At 34.4% G+C, this 19829-nt stretch overlaps 2 protein-coding genes and 1 long non-coding RNA gene across 3 annotated transcripts; 2 read left to right on the forward strand and 1 right to left on the reverse strand.

Annotated features, from left to right (window-relative positions):
* Nucleotides 1-3734: 3734 nt before the first annotated feature.
* LOC119639797 (tubulin--tyrosine ligase-like protein 12) lies at nucleotides 3735-5674 on the forward strand. The gene has a single exon (XM_038037474.1). It carries the CDS (start codon nucleotides 3753-3755, stop codon nucleotides 5631-5633), a length of 1881 nt encoding a protein of 626 aa, XP_037893402.1. The 5' UTR covers nucleotides 3735-3752; the 3' UTR covers nucleotides 5634-5674.
* Nucleotides 5675-8572: 2898 nt separating this feature from the next.
* Nucleotides 8573-9068, reverse strand: LOC119639801 (dynein light chain 4, axonemal). The gene is made up of 3 exons (XM_038037478.1): nucleotides 8997-9068; nucleotides 8830-8913; nucleotides 8573-8737 (listed from the first exon to the last, which is right to left on the reverse strand). The coding sequence occupies exons 1-3, from the start codon at nucleotides 9066-9068 to the stop codon at nucleotides 8573-8575; spliced, it is 321 nt and encodes a 106-aa protein (XP_037893406.1).
* Nucleotides 9069-15097: 6029 nt separating this feature from the next.
* On the forward strand, nucleotides 15098-15884 carry LOC119639804. The gene is made up of 3 exons (XR_005247578.1): nucleotides 15098-15455; nucleotides 15511-15698; nucleotides 15761-15884. It is a non-coding gene; the product is annotated as an uncharacterized LOC119639804 (long non-coding RNA).
* The last annotated feature ends 3945 nt before the right edge of the window (nucleotides 15885-19829 follow it).

Consider the following 19829-nt stretch of genomic DNA (forward strand, 5'->3'; position numbering starts at 1 on the left):
AATGGAGAGAGCACAGAGTTGTTTTAAATAATTGTAAATGTCCTCGACTATGTTTAAAAATTTTCCCGCGACCACGATGACAAATTCCCTCGACCATAAAAATATCCCCTGATTATTCTTTTAATTTTTCGTTCGACTTACAAAAAGCACTGCCTCAGCCGTAGTCAGCTATTTCAATTGCACACTGGAAGCGTAATTTGTACATTTTAACTATGGGTTTCCACAATGACAAGGTTTTGCCACAATTTAAGAGCAGTACTTTTGCTCATACCATGATCTATATACCAAATTATTTCGACTATGTCCGATTGCGAAAATATTTTAACACTGAAAATTTTAGCTTTTAATAGAAAACTATAATTAATTGAATAATTTTGTTCTTCTTCTTCTTCATTTGGCTTTACGCGCCGCCGTGGTGATATATTTTGAAGGCAACTCTTCTCTGAATACACGCCATTTTTCACTTTTAAAGAATAGAAAACCAGCTAATGGTTTTTAAATAAAAGAATGAAAAAGTGCAACTGAATTTCACTCAAAAACAATATTTAAAAGAAAAGAAAAAAATAAAAATAAAAAGCCGTAAAAAGGCTACACTTCTCTGGGAAAAACGGTTAAAAATTGCATACCAATAAACAATTGTAAAACAACGTGAGTGCATATGTATCGTTCGTTTGTTACAACATTGAGAAGAAAGTTCAAAAAGTCTCATAAGTGTATACATTTTCAATCACTTTCAAATTCTGAATTGACCTAGGCCTAGCCGACGGTCTGCCTGATCACTGCTAACAATCACGGTAATGGAATAATTAGAATGGATAAAAATTTCCACGTACATTTTATAGACGAACATACGGTACTTGTACGCAGTAGCATCCACATTGTGGTGTTGAAATTTTTTCCTTTTTGTTATTGTTTTCAAGATAGATATGATTCGGCCATAGTTGAATATAGTTAGTTGTCTTATTTGCTTTACGTATAGGATGGTATTTTGATAATTTCTAATATAGAAGTGCTTTTGCTAATACTAGGAAGAGATTATGATACGTTAAATATGGTCAGTGAAGCGTTGCAATTGTAGTAGGATTACTTTGCAGACTAACAAAATCAATAAATTAATTTCTTGTCCAAACCTCTTACACAAAGTCATTAATTTATCATTATTCATGAGAAAAAGTTTACGTATACGTCTGGGATGACACCACCGCATCCAAAGCTTCGCAGGAAGTAGCATCATATATCCTGAAACATCTGGAAACTCTTAGAAACGAAAAGTATGGAAAACCAGAAATATAAAAGTAGACTTCTTATGCTTGAAAATTCTCCAATCTACCAAAATGCAAATGTCCACATGAGTAATCGTGGCTGGCAACTGAATAGTTGCAGGTCCAATATTTAATATCTTCGTCATCCGGCAGCCATTATATCCGGTATGTAGACAATAAACAAACAAGTAATATAACTGAGCCATGAAAACTGTTCTGTAAAGCAACAATGATTAAGGAAGCGACATTCAAAACTCTGGATTTACTACCACGTCGAGGAAGGTTAAGAAACTAGTAGCATAGCACTTCCGCTTATGTAAACAGGAGGAGAATAAATAAAATTAATTGTAACACTTTATTATTACTAATGTAACAATTCTTTAAGAGAAAATAAGCGTTGAATAGTTTTAAATTTTATCAATTTTATTTCAAGCGAAATTCATTTTTTCTACGGGCTTGTGCTTTTTTAAGAACTAGGAAAAGTTATTTCATTAATTTTAGAAGTGTTTTAACTCGATTTAGAGCCACCAAAAACGTATTATTCTTTCAATAGAGTTAATTGTGCGGATACTTAGTTGTACTGATAAATTATATACCCTGAGGAATCCGAAAACATTCTCCTACTATGCTATCAGTTATTTCAATATATATTCTATCAGTTAGTTTTGAAATTTATTAAAACGCAAAATTTAAATGGACTCAGATATTCAAAAATTGCAGGCACCCCACAAGAATGACACATAATTACTAACAGCCGCTGCAGCATCCAAACTCGATATAGCTTGAACTTACAAACCGAATTGCTAATGTGGCTATCAAGGTGCGAGTGGGCAACCGTTCTGAATTCTTTGAATTTATTTAAATTATTTTTAGCCATCTCCATTAACTCTATATGCAACCAATAGATATCATGATAAATACGACATTCTTCATTTTCGTGATGCGGGAATTCTCAAATCAATACCTGAGTATGTGGACGTTATCTCCAAAGATCATATCAGCTAAAATGCTGCACCCAATACGCCAAGCAGGCCGAGCTTTGCCCTTGGGAGAACGAAAAGTTGGTCCGACTTTGCGCGCCTTCTACACCCCTGTTCTAACTGCCCCCTCGCAGCTTGTTCATCTAAACTGATATTTTGCAATTTTCCATACTTCGTTACACTTTCGTATAAATTATCATCGCCTATATAAGCCAGCCCTTTTTTTTTTAATGCGCTCAATATAGTTTATTATCTTTGGAATATAGTGGGTTACACGAGCCTTGACAACAAAATCGTAGCTTGACTGTCTTAACGTTTACAGGCCCTTACCGAGCTAGAAACTTTACATTGGTTATTAGCAGAAGCCCTAACATACTTACTTACTTACCTTACGGTCTTTTTGTTCCCGTTGATAAGCAATCGCATCAGTGCGGTCTTATAAATTTCCTCTTCAATAGCAGTGCTTTGTAATAAATTGTCTGCAAAATCCAAGTAACTAAAGAAGAAAGAAGAATAAGCGCAAAAGTATTCTTTGAAATCATATCGCAATTGATGGTGATAACTATGTTAAAAACAGGTCAAACTATGTTAAAAAACTGCACTGTCAATAAAATTTTTATCTTTATTGAAGCAAAGAGGAAGGGCCAATAAGCCTTGGCATACCCATGACTTTATTGGCTCACTTGTTAAAAATGCGAGCTAACGATTGTAAAGTTGCTTTGTCAAAAATGAGGATTCCTTTATTGTTTTCTTTATTTTCCTACTATTTAATAAATAAAGATTATCCTGTCAGTACAATTTTTCATTGTAGTATATCTAGGAAACCTCTGATAAATTGGATATACCGTGCAACTTACGTAAGAGTTTTACGTCATAGATGATTTTGTTTCCGAAACAAAATACCATGAACTAAGCGGTGAATATATCCGCCTGAGTGGCCGAGTAGGGAAGAGTCTCGACTAGCAAATTCAATGGTCGTGGGTTTCAAATCTCAAGTGCGGTAGACTTTTTAATAAAGCCGAAAACCTTAAATGCTAGTACTTTAAGACCTTAGTCTTGGAATTTATTCTCTGGCTAAGTTTATAATAATAATAATAAGCGGTGAATACGCTTAGGTACGAAGTTATCTTTTGCAGCGCTAGTTATTTTGATAATCTTCTCCGTTTACAACTGCAGCTCAGAGCTCAGACAGCCCTTGTCCAATATCTTTTCTTTTTATCCGTTAGGGTCAAGTAATTCTTTTGCTTGCTGTGATATATCGTTTTAATTCATTTTTTAATTCCTTGCTCTTTAGTTTGCTTACTGTTATTTTTCATATACTGGTTTTGTTTACATTTTTCTTGCCTTCCATATTTTTATTTGTCAAAGGGTGATTGTGTTAGCTATTTGTAGCCTGAAATGCCCAATAAGTCCTCGTTTCGCCCTTTTTTGTTATTGCCGGTTAAACGATACGATATGGTAACACTATATTTGTAAGTGGTTTCGGCTTTGCCTTCAATGTAACTAGAAAATGGAAATTATTACGGAGGATTTTTGTCGGTTCGAGTCTTTACATACCCCGCAGTTGCAGTCGTCAGGGGTTCCGAAGCATCTGTGGAGAGCCCTCTACGTTAAGTTAATTACTAACAATTTCGATGCCGGCGAGGTGTTTGAATTGAATCGAATCGAGTATGATGACAGTGACAGTGACATCACGGATGATGATGATAGCAATACTCGACCGGAGTATGCATTATTGGTCACAAAAGAAAATGGTCTTAAGGCTGAAGATAGCGATGCTATATTTTTAATTGATCACACTTGGACATTCCGTTTGCCTAACGTTCGTGAACAATTGCTACAACATAAAAATTTACTCAATCATATGTGTGAAATTTCCGGTGTTAATTTGAACGAGGACGATGACTGTCGGGTGAATAAGGTTATGAGGCGCTTATGGAAATATTGCAATTTTTATACGATAAGCAACGTAAGGCAACCTATTTGGTATGTAATGGATAAAGTAGGTTCAGCCGTTTGTCATGCTGAGAGTCCAAATTTTCGTTTAGTGCCTTTTTTGTACTTAGATTCTCAAGAAACATACAGTCTATTATTTCCAATTAAGGATTGTGAATATGGAGAATTAATTACCAGAGATTATGTAGAACATGTAAGCAAAGATGCCCTTGAAAGAAGACAAGCCTTACTATTTCCCTGGCATTATACGGATATGAAAGGCATTAGTTTCGTGCAGACAGAACCTAATGCCGAATACTTCTCTTCAGGTCATATTCCGGAAACACATCCATCCGAAGATAATCTCATAGATCCGTTAATTAGTCGCGACGAACCTTTAAAAGTTTACGCGGAATACAGCGTAGTTAAGCAATATTTGACATCTTCCTACTTTGCTTTAGTTGACGGCGCAGAACAAGCAGATATTTTATGGTTAACTGAACATTTTAAAGATTTCGCTGCTTTAGCCTGTAATACGCCCAATAAATTTATCAATCAATTCCCGTTCGAGTATGTGATAAGCATTAAAGACTTGTTAAGCATTATATCCCGACGAGCGGCTGTCGAACATCATAATGCGGAAACTTTAACTACTTATCCTATTTGGCTGCCAACTACTTACAATTTGAAAACGGAACTTTCGGAATTCGTTTCCTATTTTCAAAATCGAACTGCTCGTGGACTGGACAATCATTGGATTGTGAAGCCCTGGAATTTGGCTCGAGGTCTCGATATGCATGTAACCAATAACTTGGCGCAAATTGTACGCTTGTCTGAAACGGGACCTAAAATCGCTCAAAAATACATCGAACGGCCTGTTCTATTCTATCGCTCCGATATCCAAGCTTTCGTTAAATTCGATGTACGTTATGTGATATTGTTGAAGTCCGTTAAACCATTAGAGGCTTACATTCATCGCAATTTCTATTTACGGTTTGCTAATAAAACGTTTTCTTTAGATCACTTGGATGACTATGAGACACACTTTACAGTAATGAACTATCAGACTGAGGCTGAATTGCATCATCTAAGATGTGAGGATTTCTTACCCTTATGGCAAAAACAAAATCCTGAAAATCCTTGGTATAAACAAGAAGATAAAATCTGTCAAATGTTGTATGAAATATTAGAATGCGCTACGAAATCTCCACCGCCGTGCGGTATAGCATCTTGCTTACAATCTAGAGCTTTGTATGCTGCAGATATTATGCTTGAGGACTACAGCACTGATGACGGGGGAGAGCGTAAAATGCGGCCGAAGATTTTAGAAATTAATTGGACCCCGGATTGTAAACGTGCCTGTGATTATTATCCAGAATTTTTTAACGATATTTTTAAACTCCTCTTTTTAAACGAAACAAATTGTGAGGTTTTTCGTCCTTTGAAAAAAAACTGAGAAGCTTTTTACATGAAAAATTTTACTTATGCTTATAAGGAAGCAAAATAAAATTGGGATACTTAGCTTAATCTTTACGTTTACCTCTTTTAAATGCTGGCAATATTGGCAACATTCCACAAAGGATCTCGCGACGAATAAAATTTTATCTCATCTCTCGGAAGTCGCTCATATTTATTAATAAACATAAAGTATATGAATTTGTTACTTAAAAGCCTATCGGATTGTGCACAATGCTGACGCTGACTTATATTGTAAATAGTTACACAGTTGTAGCAAATATGATTTTATAGTCGGGCAATGTGTACAGTTTAAGGTCTAACTTACATTTATTTTCGCAAAGATGGTGTTGTCCGTTTCATGGAAATATCAACCTCGAATACATGAAGTACTCCTCCGCAAAGACAATAATCATTCCTTGTCCATTGGACGATACGGAGAAAATCTGAACGGCATTTTTGGTTTTTCGCCGTCATCTTTATCTCTATCGCTATCGTTATTTCACCAGCATGAGTCAATAAATCTTTTGTAATATTTATCTAGTGAATGAAGCTAATCAAGCAACACCTTCGTAGTCCAAATTTGTCCAATTGACACTCAAGCATGGGCATAAGATACTGCCCAAAATATGCCTTTATATATGTGCTTCTAGAATTTAAAAGCGATTTCTTAATCTACCAAACAAAAACATAACGAATTTAGCTACAATTTTAAGGATTAAGATTAATTAACCCTAAGATAAACGAAATATTGATTAGAGATGCACACACAATATGCACAATATAATTGAATTCTGATCAACAAATGTCCGCGCGGAATGTCACATTACTATCTGGTCTCCGTTTAAGATGCTTCATGAAGAAATTGGGTTTGTTAGTGCTCTCGCCAATTTTCAATTCAAGCTCAATTCTCGCATGAGTGCGGAGCACCATGTTAATTTTACCATAATGCGTATCCAGGACATTTTGAAAAAGCTTTGAGATTGACCAACAGTGTTTCATTGTGCCGGTTTTATTTTAAGATGCGAACGAACGATTTGGTTATACACCGCCGTTGTGATACCGGGAAAAGGCCTCACTTATGCGATATACGTGTGGAGGGTTTCATACAAGCATTCGTGAACGTGTATTGTAGCTCAGATCGAGTTTTTAGCAATATGTTATAAGATTGCTGAATATGCTTTCAATAAAGGTAAATATGAAAGAATATCGCAATTTTCGGTCAAGACCCTTCAACGTTGCTTAACATCAGCAATCTAGTCGCTCTTCATAAGCTCGTTCCCATTCGGACGCCATGGGGGGATATATGGGCAGATGTTGTTTGCAAAATCTGAGTGGACCTGTCTGAGTTGTCATACCCATTACCACTTTGTATTAAAGTTGGCATTAAAACCTTCTATAATTTATAATTACGTCTGTATCTGCGCCTTGTTGCAAAATAGTACAACATATTATTATCTATATCTATTTAATAGCATTCTTCAAAACCGTACCGCAAAAGACTTATTTTATAATATTATAATACGTATGTTGTCATTATAAATTATTATTATTAAGTAGTAAACTAAAGTGAGGCGAAACAAGCGAGAACATTATAGTCGGCCGCGCTCGATCATTGATGCGCTACACCGCTTTGCATGGCAGAGTTATTCATTTGTTTTAACAATAATATATCAAAGATTACAGATTGGCCTCGTGGAAATGTATACCTTTCCTGAAAGCCTTCGTATTGGAGGATGCGTCAAATGGCGCAATTCAAATTTTGCAAACGTCAAGTTTCTTTGTAAAAATTTTTATTTTATAATGTTTCAGTTTTCCTCATGAAACCGTAGACATTACACTTTCTCTCCCTACAAAGGGTTGCTTTTCATGATGACGTTATATGGTAGGGTCTAAAAAATAGATCTATATGATCTTAATTCCTTACTTTTAATTTTTTGCTATGGACTACTAAAAGTTAAATCTTTCTCTGAAGGAATTACCATTAGTGAGAAATTTTATATGGAGCGCGATCCAAGAAGCAGATTCATGTGATTCAAACTTGCACCACTTAACATTTTAAGTTCAATTACCATCATGAACAAATTTCTATGGTAAAACATTAGCAATTAGGTCTTTTTTGGCACGTAAGGGTTTCTATTTCCGGAGGATCCTTATATGAGTTGGCATTCAAAAAATAGTCTAACCTGGCCCATACTCTCTCTTTTCAAGTTTCTTTGTAAAGTTACTATTGCGAACTAATTTTCTCCATGCAATACTAAAATTATATACTTTTCCGATAGAAGTGAGCAGTTTTCGTAGGTAAGTTTATGTAAGGGGAATTTGACTAAATGATCCCAGCCGAACCAAATTTTTCATACCAAATTATAATTTCGAAACACTATTACTCAGCGAGCTTTGCTGAAAAATATTGGAAAAATTGTGCATTTCTTGCACATCACTCGTCTCAAAAGTAATGCGTTGTATGGGGAGGGGCCGAAGAAGCGGACAGATTCGAAGCATTCTAAATAGCTACCGTTCTCGTTATATATGGACAGACAGATGGATAAGCTGGGCATAATAAATGGTGGGTAGGCCTTAAGTCTTTCTGGGCGTTATGTATGTCCGCATAAAGATAATATACTCGGTCCCATAAGTGATGTAGGATAAAATGCCAAACACATTCACTGTTACCTCTAAGACACCTTCGAATCGTCATGAATGTGTATTCCCGAACCTTTGCTAAAACAGACGGCACTTCAAATGCTTTCATATCTTTGTCTCTGTTCAAGCAAATATCGATCAAACAATTACTATGCGCAGGCTTGGTATAAAAAAAGTCTAAATTCTGTTTGTTTATTATACAATTTAGACGACAGTCTCTTCATGATAGATACGATAACCGGGAAATGATAAGATATAGAAAAGCTTAATATCAAAAATTTCATACGCGGCCGTATTTTAAGAGCACTTCCAAAGCAGTATGGCTAGATTGCCAGCAAAAAATAAATATAAAATATTTTTCGTTTCATAAGTCACTTCGAAACCGAAGCCTTCGCCTACCACCACATGCCAGTAAATTCCAAATTTCTTATCCATGGTCTCTTTAATAACGCGCGCTGCTTGCTGATTGATAAAATTGATGAAAATAATATTAAATTGGATTAAAAATATTTCGCATAAATAAATAAATGGATAAAAAATATTTATAGGCTTACCTCGTAGTTGGTCGAATATTTCTCGCAAGCCGTCATACTTAATTCGATGGCCTCAATTCGCATTTCTTCGTTCATATCGGAATGCTAATAATTATTTTTGAAATTGAATAAAGAGATTTTTAAAAGTGATGAAGAAATTATGTTTTTTTATTTGTTTTCATCGTTACCTTGACAAGCGGATAGACATGTACAATCTTCTTGTCGGCTTCTTTTTCTTGACCTTGGCCCTCATCAGCCATGTTTTTGGAAGAAGAGAGGTCTTCTCTTCTTTTCTTTTACTCTTAAAAATTTAAAGCACAACACTATTATATTTCGCCTGGTTTTTTTTTTTTTTATTTCTTTCAAATAACAACACTTTTTGCGAAAAATTTTTCAAAACAACATTAAAAGAATTATTTGCGAAAATTTTTATTATTGCTCATTTATTTTTTCCAAATGTCATGAAGAAAGGAATTTTCAATAAAACCGACAATCAAGCTGCCTTTATTGGAAATAGAGAAAACCAAAACAAAATTTTCTTGAAAAGTTTCTACTTTGAAAATCGTTAATACAACTGAAATGCAACTCAAATGTGCGGCAATCGTTAACTTTTGTTGCTTTCACAGCAACAACTTGGGGAGTCTATGCAATTGACGGACAGTGTTATTACTTTCTTAAATGTTTTGTAACATAACTTCATAACGGAAACGATACGAAACGAAAATGAGTTCAATTTTCAATCCATTATGCTGTCATTGTCGCAAATAAGTTTCACCCAACTAAGATTGTTATTGTTATTCTCTTATATGTCGTGATGTCATCTAACGAAACAGTGGGCGACATAGACGGGGGCTTCCCTCTTGCATTGTTGCTCCAATATTTTCCAAGAATTGAAGTAACATATCTCTAAAAGTGTTTGCCAATTTCAACCAATCAGTGTTCATGGAAGAAATCAATTCCATTCTCATTTTTGGTGATCTCTTCTCAAAAAGATCTCTCAAAGAATCTCTAAAGCTAACAAACTTAAGAATCGAATATTTATCAATTATCAATCGCATTAAGAGTCCAGCCACCAGCCTCTGAATATCTTCTGCTGACGCCTATTACCAAAGCCATTTACAATTCTATGGAGAACGAAATTTCCTGAAATGTTGGAAAAGTAATAAGAGCAAGTTTCAGATTGTTGATGATTTCCCTATAGATGTCATAGTGTGAAGCCAACTTATGCAGCTGACAAAGAGATTAACAAAAATTCTGCAGGTACCAGAAACATCAGAGCGAAGAGTGATATTCTATATCGCAATATGATAGACAAAGTGATTTGTTTTCATAAACTTTTAATGAAATGCATGCTGACGAACTATATTATTATTAATTATATTATTATTATTTTTCATATCCTATAACATATTCGTGTCATTTACTAAAGATAAGAAGTCAAAGAGTTATTAAGTGTTGTTAATTAAAATGTACAAATAAATATAATTTAAAAATTTAAAAATATTTGTTGAAAGAGAAGCTCGTGTACCTAAATCCGAATTGATCTCAAAATACTTGAAATTATTAATAAGCCATCGGTAGGCAAAACGTGAAAAGTGTTCAATATTCAACTTAAGCTAAAGTCAAGAAAAGAACGCATGCGTCTTCTTTCACCCACAATGGTAAATACCCGTTATATGGGACGTTCCATCCCATAGTAAATAGTCAGAAACGAAAATGAATTTAAGGCGTTTTTAAAACTATATTTTGTATTTTCATTTTCCATTAAACACGTTCTAATAGGTGCTTGCATGTATTTTGACCAGCGGCGTATATTGAAACGGCGAAAATGATAAAGCCATGCAAAGATCAGTGTACACAATTGTTAAATTCGATTATTTTGACTTTTTTCTCGCCACATAAGATAACAATTTTCCATTTAATATTTTTTTGATTATTTATCGAATTTTTGACATTCATTACCTTTGCTCTTTGAAAGAGGAAGGAAACTGTTACCGAAGACCTTGAAATACTTTTAGAAGCTTGTGGTGAAGCTGCTCCATCATATGTCAATTGTCGTGTTTTCTTTTCAACGATTTTCATATCAATGACACAGAATAGCCTGGAGAATCAAAAAGTGTTCGAAGACAATGAATTGCACGACATATTGGACGAAAACTCAGCTCAAACTCTCAAACAAGTTTGGAACAGCTTCACGCATGGTGAATTGACCTGCAAAGTTCCGAAAGGAGGGAAAATGGCTACCATACGAATTGACTGAAAATGCCATTTCGAACTCTTTGAACTTCGCCGTTTTATTACTTTGCAGGCAAAGGAAGAAGAATCTGTTGTGGTGCGGCCTAATGTGACAGGTGATTAAAAACGGATCCACAACCCAGTCACAAAAAGTCATGTGTTAGTCCAGGAGAGCTCTCCAAATCGGCACCGAAGCGGAATATTCATGGCCATAAAGTGTTACTATCAACGAGGTGAAATATATAACAAGCTGCTAAAACGGATGTCAATTGAAAGAATGGAACCATATATTGTTCCAAAAAGGGGAAAAAAATGATTAACAGGCATAAAATCATCCGCCCTGTATGATAACGACATGTTGCAATAGTTGTCAAGGATACACTGTTCCAGCTCGAATGGGAAGTTCTGCCACGCCTAGCATACTCACAAAATAGAGACACTTCTGATTACCACTTGTCGATTGTGACGCAAATTGGTTTGGCTGCTACGCAATTTCAAAATTCTGGAGAAGTGTGAAAATGAAGCGAAGATTCAGAAAGACGGGAAAATGTTGAAGAAAATGATGAAAAATATTTTGATTAACGAATTTTTCCTCAGTAAATGCCTCTTTCAAGTGAAAAAATGATTAATATACATGCAAACGCCTAATATTTTTTTCTGCTGGGGTAGGTCATAAAGCGCTATTTAAACTTTATACTGTCGCTCTATGGAAACGACGATAATAAAAATAACCTTTTTTTTTTTTTTTTGTTTGATGCTTGGCTTAAAGGTATTTTGCCATAGCATCCCCTTTTTAACAAGTCATTTACAAGAAGCACTACCCCAACACGTCATATGATAAAGTTGACTCTTGTTATATAAATGGTGCAAATAGTATCGTTTCCTGTTTTCGACAAAACAATAATAACAACCCTTCTTTACAATGATATCTGACATGTGGAATAAATCTCAAAAAACTTTCCGGTGTGGGTGCAGGATTGTTGCTAGTCCTTCACTAATTCGAAGATTCGATAAATTCCCACTAATTTCTGCTTATTGTTTAACGTAATTAATTTTATTCTTACGTCGCCTAACTTCCCGAATCCTTAGGAAAGCTTCCTGCTCTTTCCTATTCCTAAATCCAACTTTATGCTGTCGTTCTATGGAAGCGACGATAATAAAAATAAACTTCACTTTTTGGTCTTCCGAAACGATTTGGTGAACTTTTGTTATTTTTTCTGGAACAACTGCCAAGTTCGAGCGAGCACAGCGTTCAACGTTCATCGTGTGTCCTTGTACGGCTGCGTTTGAATTCGGCAATTCACTTCTTTACCCTTTGTCTCTATGGAGTAGATTCCAAATAGCACTTGTGAAGCCATTGCTTCGCTTCGACTTTTTTTTTCCCCCATTAAAAAGCAATGTTTTATCAATACACGAAAATTATTCCGTTAAGTGTGAGAAATCGAGGTCATTACTCTCTTAAAGCGATAGAAGTTAGTGCGAACTGATGATAGTCGGCTGGTTTCTATTGGACACACAAACAGATGTAATAGATAAAATAATTTATTACCCTATTTTTCTGATTATTATTATTATTATTATTTTAATTTTAGACTAATGAATTGAATTCTTAGACTAAAAAAAGAGACATTGAGCACTAGCAACACAGGCTATCGGCTCTAATTTAAATAAATGGATATTAGATAATAAGCTTAGTAGTATTAATAAAGTAAAATATTGAATTGATATTCTGTTCTGAAGCTGATTGTAGAATGTTCAAAGGGTTAATCGTTCCAAATGCAATACTTCTAGTCAAGGAAAAGTTGAGGCAGTCGCAGAGAATGTGCTTTATAGTAAGAGTTTGTCCACAACAGCAGATTGGGGGAGAAGACTTCTTCAGGATCCATTGGTGAGTTGAAATTGTATGACCAAGGCGAATTCTCGAAAATGTTTGGATCTTGGTTTTCTCAACATTTGTTGGATATAGAGGTGGAGTTAATTGCGGGTTAATGCAAGAGTAGTGTTGATGATGGTATTGTAAATTTCCTTCTGCAATTTTCTCTTTAACTTTTTTTTCTTACTTTCAGAATTTGTTAAGAAATAACATTTCAAAAATAGAATTCCTAGAATCTCAAAGTAAGAAATAAGTATAAATTGTTTAGCGGTACCTTGGACTTGTGCTTCGAATTTCGTCGAGGTATTTTACAAAGGCTCTATGCGGGAGAGTACAATATTTCTGATTGCCAAAGTGCTTAAGGACCCCGCCGATTTTGGATCAATTTCTATTCCGCCAGTCTTCCAAGCGACCAGTATGTGTGTTGCATCTCTGTCATTGTATCTCACCGAGCCTGTTAGAACCATCCCCAGTGCGTGTAAACGATCTGCATTATTTTCTCTTCTCACCTCCAAGGCGTTTAATTCACAAAACCATGGTACTTTGAATAAAAAACATGAAGATCAGATTAATTTTTCTTATGCGGTTTCCAAACTTGTATCCTCTACCTATCCTCTATAACAGGCTGCAATTTGTTGATTTTACGAGAGCTAAATCGAATTATCTTCCTCTTTATTTTTTTTATTATTTTTCAACAACGGTTGGCCCTGGAATCACTCCTATTCAAACGAGCGATCCACACCTGCAGGAAACTGGCCTTTACTGTTGCTCTATATTAATTTATATAATTTATATTTAAATATAAATAGCTTTATTTATATAGTAGCTTTATTGATTAATTAAAAATGGTTTAATTAATATATATATAAAAATATATATGAAAGAAATTGCTATTCTTTTTAATGTTTCCCTTATTGTTTCCGATTCTTCTTCTTTGGCTTGGTCGCTTTGGTTCTATTTTCCGTTCAGTTTTTCAAACGAAGAGGATTCTGCAGAAGCGGCAGTATCCACCGTGGAAATTTATTTGGGTACGCGCTCTTCTTGCGGTGGTCCAAGAGGTCAAAGTCAAATCCTCCGCACATGAACTCATTCGTGCGTCAGAGTCAAATCTTCCGCACATAACATACATCGTCGAACATCCTGATTGGGACACTGAACGCAGTAATTATATAACTTAATGCAATGCCCATTAAAAAAATTTACTAATACACGTTAACGATATATCAGCGCATATTAGAGCTAAAGCTTTACGAATATGGCAACATAGACTATGGCAATTTAGACTTTCTTCATTTCTATAATTGGTTATCTGACATTAAAACAAATTATATTTCTTGACACCGTTTATCAGCAATAACATGAAATACAGTCAAGAATTATCATAACGTAAATAGAAGGAAAGGAAGAGCCCTTTTACGAATTGAGACTTTGAAGCGACGGTCAAAAGCAGAAGAAGGTTTGTTTCCAAAAACAGTGAAATGAAAACGAAGAATACTTATAACAGGCATCTTTTTTTACAGCCCGACGAAGACTTTCAGTTACTGGAAATATCGTGGTATAGTACATGCGAAGCAAAACTGTAGCTCGTAATCATCTTCCAAAATTTCGTCGTCGTTTTGCTTTTCTAACTAAAATAGTTTCCACGAAGTTCTATCAAAACATAGGGGAATAGACTTCGTCATAACTATTTGGTCTTGTCTTGTCCAAGTTGCGATCTTGAGCGTGCAACACTCTCTGTCAAAGCTTTCTAAATTGAAGAATATGTACCACCAAAGTACCAAAGTATGAAGGCACTTTGGTTTTGTGTTAATTCATAATTTACGATCGAGTACGCTTTGGTACTAAAAAATTTTGCGAAGTTTACTTTACTCAATCAAATAAACAAGAAAAAATTGAATTGAAATTTTCCAAATTTTTCAGATATTTGATGTGATCGTACTGTCCATCGTGAATACGTCTTCTTTTACAGTTACCTTAGGTAAATTACAAAAAAAGTACAAGGAGGAAGTGTCTAAGGCGCACAATAGCTTGGCACGTTTGGATTTCATTTAGTTACATCAGTCCCTACCTAAACCCAAAATTATCATCAACGGCTCTAATAACGATTACGGATCTAATTTTAATGTAACCGGTCCAATCCATTTTCAAACAAACCAAATAATAATAATAATAATAATAATAATAATAATAATGAAAATAGTATTACGTTTTAGACCTCCTTTCAGATCATAAACAAGTACAAAGATAAATAATACATAATTTTCATCGTGGAAAGAGTACCTAATCTTGTACATGTTTGAGGCATAGCTTTCCGCACACATAAATATTTCTTTTTAACACACCAGCTACTCCAAAAACTATTTTGGAAAAATCTTGAGCAAATCATTTATCTGCAGTTGTGGCGGCCGAGTCTATGAAAAACGCAAGAAATGCTATTTTTGAAAACCTCAGAGGCCACGCCCGTTCCCATTGGACAACGGATCTCTAGACAACGTAGTGCAACCGCAGACAGCTAACGTAAATCCATTTATACCAGAAAGTAAGTTCATCGCAGAACTTTAATGTATAAAGTGGTAACGCACATTGTTTCATAGGTTTGATGGCTCACTAATGGTTCGCTACTATCGTCGTTGGTAGCCAACTCTACATCATATTGAAAGCCTGTTTCCGTTACATCGATTAACTTCTTTGATTCAGAGCATCTCAAACAAATTCCCTTCTGTTTAGCATTTACTGCGGCAAGAATAATTTACGCAATTAATTAAAGTATTGGATCGTTCGAGTAAGTATGAGCAATAAAGGAAAAAATATCCGTTTTAACACGGTGTCCTTGTTTCTTTTCAGAAAACGGGCTTTGAATAAAGTATGGGCTCACGCTATTATTCAATGGCGATAGCTTGCAATCTCTTGCAGGAACGTTCGCTGGTCGAATCTGAACTGAAACTATTACTATTACTAGCAGCCCAAAGACTACGTTCCAATGATTTAGTTCACATGGATTTAAAATCAGAAAATATCGTCTTCCCAAAAATACCTGCAGCGCGTAAATCGCCAATGCCCCCGAATATGGGTTCGATACCCCATTCGAACCCATATTCGATGGGCGATTCTAAATTGCTTTTATATATATATATATATATAGCTATTGGAGCATTTATTCCGTTATCGTTTTGTTTGTGTAAACTTTAATTTAACGAAACGTTAAATTCCTAGTAACAAATCGCCGCGTTCTCCACATTTGTTCTGTACTATCTCTTATTTATTTTCATATATCGAAATTGTTTTCCCTTTTTATTCTTTTCTTGCTAGATTAACTGTACATTAATTATAATATTAAACTTGCATAAGAGTAGTGTTAAGTTTTGAGCCTTTTTTTGATTTTTTTCTTTTTCTTTTCCTTTTTTGAACTTTGTTTTCAGGTACTTAGTACAGCGCAGAGTAGGAAAACATAGAAAATAATAATTGTAACACTTTTCTATTCATATGAATTTGAATTTAGAAACCATAGACCGATGAATTGGTTTTAGTTTTGCCATTTAGCCTACTTTATGAAGTAACTTTTTTACAATCAAATGCGAAGTATATCGAAATGTTCACAGTATTTTTTTTTATTCTTTTTTTTTTTTGCGTTAAGTATTTATGAATTAATGACAAATGACGGTTACGGTGACTATTAATTTAGTTTATAAATAAACACTGTTCTTTGGCAATTAAGAAATTTAATTTCCTAGCTTTTCTTCTATCAAGACCATGTAAGAGTTTTTATTATTAAATTGTAAATATTTATGTACTATGCCGTTATTATTTTTTAAATAAATATTTATAATATTAAAACAGAGAAAAAGAAATAGAAAAAAACCTTAAATTCGAAATCGTCATGAAATTAAAGCAAACGCAATGATAATGAAGGGGCAAAAAAACTGGAATGCGCCATAAACATTATATACATATATATTACAAATCATTTTGCTAACAAAATTTGTGCCATAAAATAGTCATGCTCTACTTGAATATGAATATGCCGCGGCAGAAGCTTTAATGGGTCCGGAAAATGAAGCTACCCATTCATCGCCGGCAACTGCAGTCTGTGGCCTCAGTGGCATTTTCTTGCATGGCCCTCCCCATGTTTGCTTAAAGGGCTATCTGTTTGTTGTCACTGCATTTTTTTTAATTTGTATTTTTATGTCGCCCACTCCTGAAAATGATAGTATAAATGTAAGCAATAAAGCACTAATAAAACTTTTTGATAACTTACTTCCCGCACTTCTTCGAATCAATGAATTTAGTTTCGTTGCTGGAGCATCCCATAATCAACATGGATAAAAGTAATATTTCTTTGCAGACTGCACTTAGACTCTTCAAGACTTCTCCCATTCATGATTTCGTTTCTTTAAATATTTTACATGAATACCAACCGTCAGGCCGTCAGGCGGATAATAAAATGATCAATTTAATTTTCTAGATTTTGTGAAGCATAAAAAATTTGTAAAGATATTTTGAAAACTCTCGACTTTACAATGAGACGAACATTTCGGTTTCCCTCTGTCCTTTTCGCCAACGCATACATTTTGCAGTGATTTTCCGAAAGACTAACTATGCAGTATGATGCAGTTATCGCTTGTAGTGGAGACGTTCGCCAGTTGGAAAGACATTTAAGCATAAGAGGCTACTGATGGAATTTTTGAGGCACATGTTTTTGCATGTTTTTGCTGTGATGGTCGACTATGCGCATAAATAGCCGTGAGCGGCTGAGTCTACATATTTTCTTTGTACACACGAATGATCAAATGTCTTATTGATATTTGAATAATCGCTTACCAAAACTTAAATAAGAAGAACCGCAAACGAAGAAATCTTATCGCGAGCGTGAATTTTAATGAAAAATCTGAATAGTTCGTAGATTATTGAAGCGTGTACGATTCATCGTTACTCTCACTCTAAATTTTATTTGAAACAGTTAGGAAGAGTTAATTTTAAATAAAAATTTCGAAACAGAAATAAAAGTAAAATACTAATGTGCGCAAGTTATACTCTATTTATAAGAAAAAGTTTATATTAAAAAAAACCTTTTCTTTGCATTCCAAATAGAAATTTACCTTTTTGTTAAAATAAAACGATTTTCCGTGAGCCTAGTTTGATAGACACTATTGATATGTTGTCTATTTTTATTGATTTCCGGATATAGCTTACAAACATTTGTACAAAATTTACCCTTTCTCTCTCAATTGTTTAAATTGCGAGAAGTTTGGACTTGTTTTTGGAAACAAATATGCAAATCAACAGATTAATTTCTAAATTGCAACTTTTTTCGAATTTAGTCTGGGAACCTGAACGAATCACGTAATTACAATTTAATTTTTGGGAGAGAGTTTCAAATCTAATCCTAACACATGATTTTTTGCGAAACCTACGCGTAGTGGAGTTTCGATCGGAGTGCATTTAGCAAATTCGGCGGCAAAACGAAAGGCATCGCAACGACGACCCGTCTCATCCATCACGAAAATACGTGGCACTCGACTATCTGCACAACACTCTATCACATAAAAAGAGATAATATATTTTTCTCTTGGAAAAAGCTGGACAAAGGAAAATAATTAATACATAATTATAAAGAGTGAAATATTAAGCGCTGCTTACTCGAAAACCGACCTGTCATGTTGATCACCCCATATTAAAACTTCCGCTATACTTCTTAACGATTACTCTCGGATGCCGTTGTATTTTTTTCTAAAATACTATATAAATATAACGGTTTTTTGGTTTATTCCAAGCGCCACTAAACCAACCCCACTACGAAGCATTTTTCTTCCCGAGTTTTTGGGCAACATTCACTAGTTTTTATTTCTATTAATATCGTTTCAATTTTCCCATCTTTCCAAATGCAATTTTATACTTTTAATCCGAAAATGTTCTTCAAATTAAAGCTGATTATATGCGTATAAATAGAAAATAATTTGGGTTGCGACTAAATTGTTGTTTAGTGCTTTGGAAAATACGTGAACTAAACTTATTTAACTTTACAAGTTAGCCTAAAAGTAGACCGCCATTATTTATTTTTTTTTATTATCAAATTAAACAAAACGGTAGCTAAATTTTCTGCTATTTGCAGAACGAACGTAATACTCTATGCTAAATTGTAAAGCCGTCGACAAATTCTCTGCTAATCATTAAAAAACATCTACAGAAATTCTATACAAACAAACAATTTGGCAATTTGACAACAAAAAGTTGCAACAGTAGTAGAGAATAATGCATATAAATAAATAAAGCATATTGTGAGCATTTCTTCCCTTTTTTAACTTTATTGAAAATGTTTGGTTATCTTCGTTGTGGCTTGAGGTGCGTTTCTAAAATCCATTATTTCGGACAGTATATAAGAAACGAAGAAAAATGGAAAGATTATTCTCTGATTAGACTTAATAACTTGATAAGCCTTCTCTCTCTCCCTGACATACATCTACTATAAATATATAGAAACATATATCATCATCAAAAAGAAGATAAAACTAAAAAGAAATTCTAACAGGACGTATAAGCAATCTCAATTATTAGGCACAATTAATTAATTACAATTAATGAATACACCTAAAGGTAGGCAAGCAAAATTAAATTAAATTCTCTGCTATTGGAGAACGAACGTAATACTCTATGCTAATTTGCAAAGCCGTCGGCGTATGTTCCGCACAGAGTTATTTTTAACATGACATTAATACTGGGATGTTAATACTCATCAGCAACAAATTTGTCTTTGCATCTAAGCAAAATCAAGGAGTATGTGTCTGAAAACGACTAAAATCCAAAAAATTTTTAATTTAAAGTAAATAAAAGCTAAGAAAAACTCTCCCGGCAACATTTTTATTTTGTTTATTTTTCTATGGCATATGTTTCACCCTGCTGCATGAAATTTTTTACT

Source organism: Glossina fuscipes, unplaced genomic scaffold (assembly GCF_014805625.2).
Source record: "Glossina fuscipes isolate IAEA_lab_2018 unplaced genomic scaffold, Yale_Gfus_2 113, whole genome shotgun sequence".
NCBI classification, from domain to species: Eukaryota; Metazoa; Arthropoda; class Insecta; order Diptera; family Glossinidae; genus Glossina; species Glossina fuscipes.

Coding starts and splice junctions, on each gene's coding strand:
- LOC119639797 (XM_038037474.1), top strand. CDS start 3,753: ATGGAAATTATTACGGAGGATTTTTGTCGGTTCGAGTCTTTACATACC.
- LOC119639801 (XM_038037478.1), bottom strand. CDS start 9,068: ATGGCTGATGAGGGCCAAGGTCAAGAAAAAGAAGCCGACAAGAAGATT. Junction 8,914..8,996: donor ATGTCTATCCGCTTGTCAAG/GTAACGATGAAA, acceptor AATAATTATTAG/CATTCCGATATGAACGAAGA. Junction 8,738..8,829: donor AATATTCGACCAACTACGAG/GTAAGCCTATAA, acceptor TTTATCAATCAG/CAAGCAGCGCGCGTTATTAA.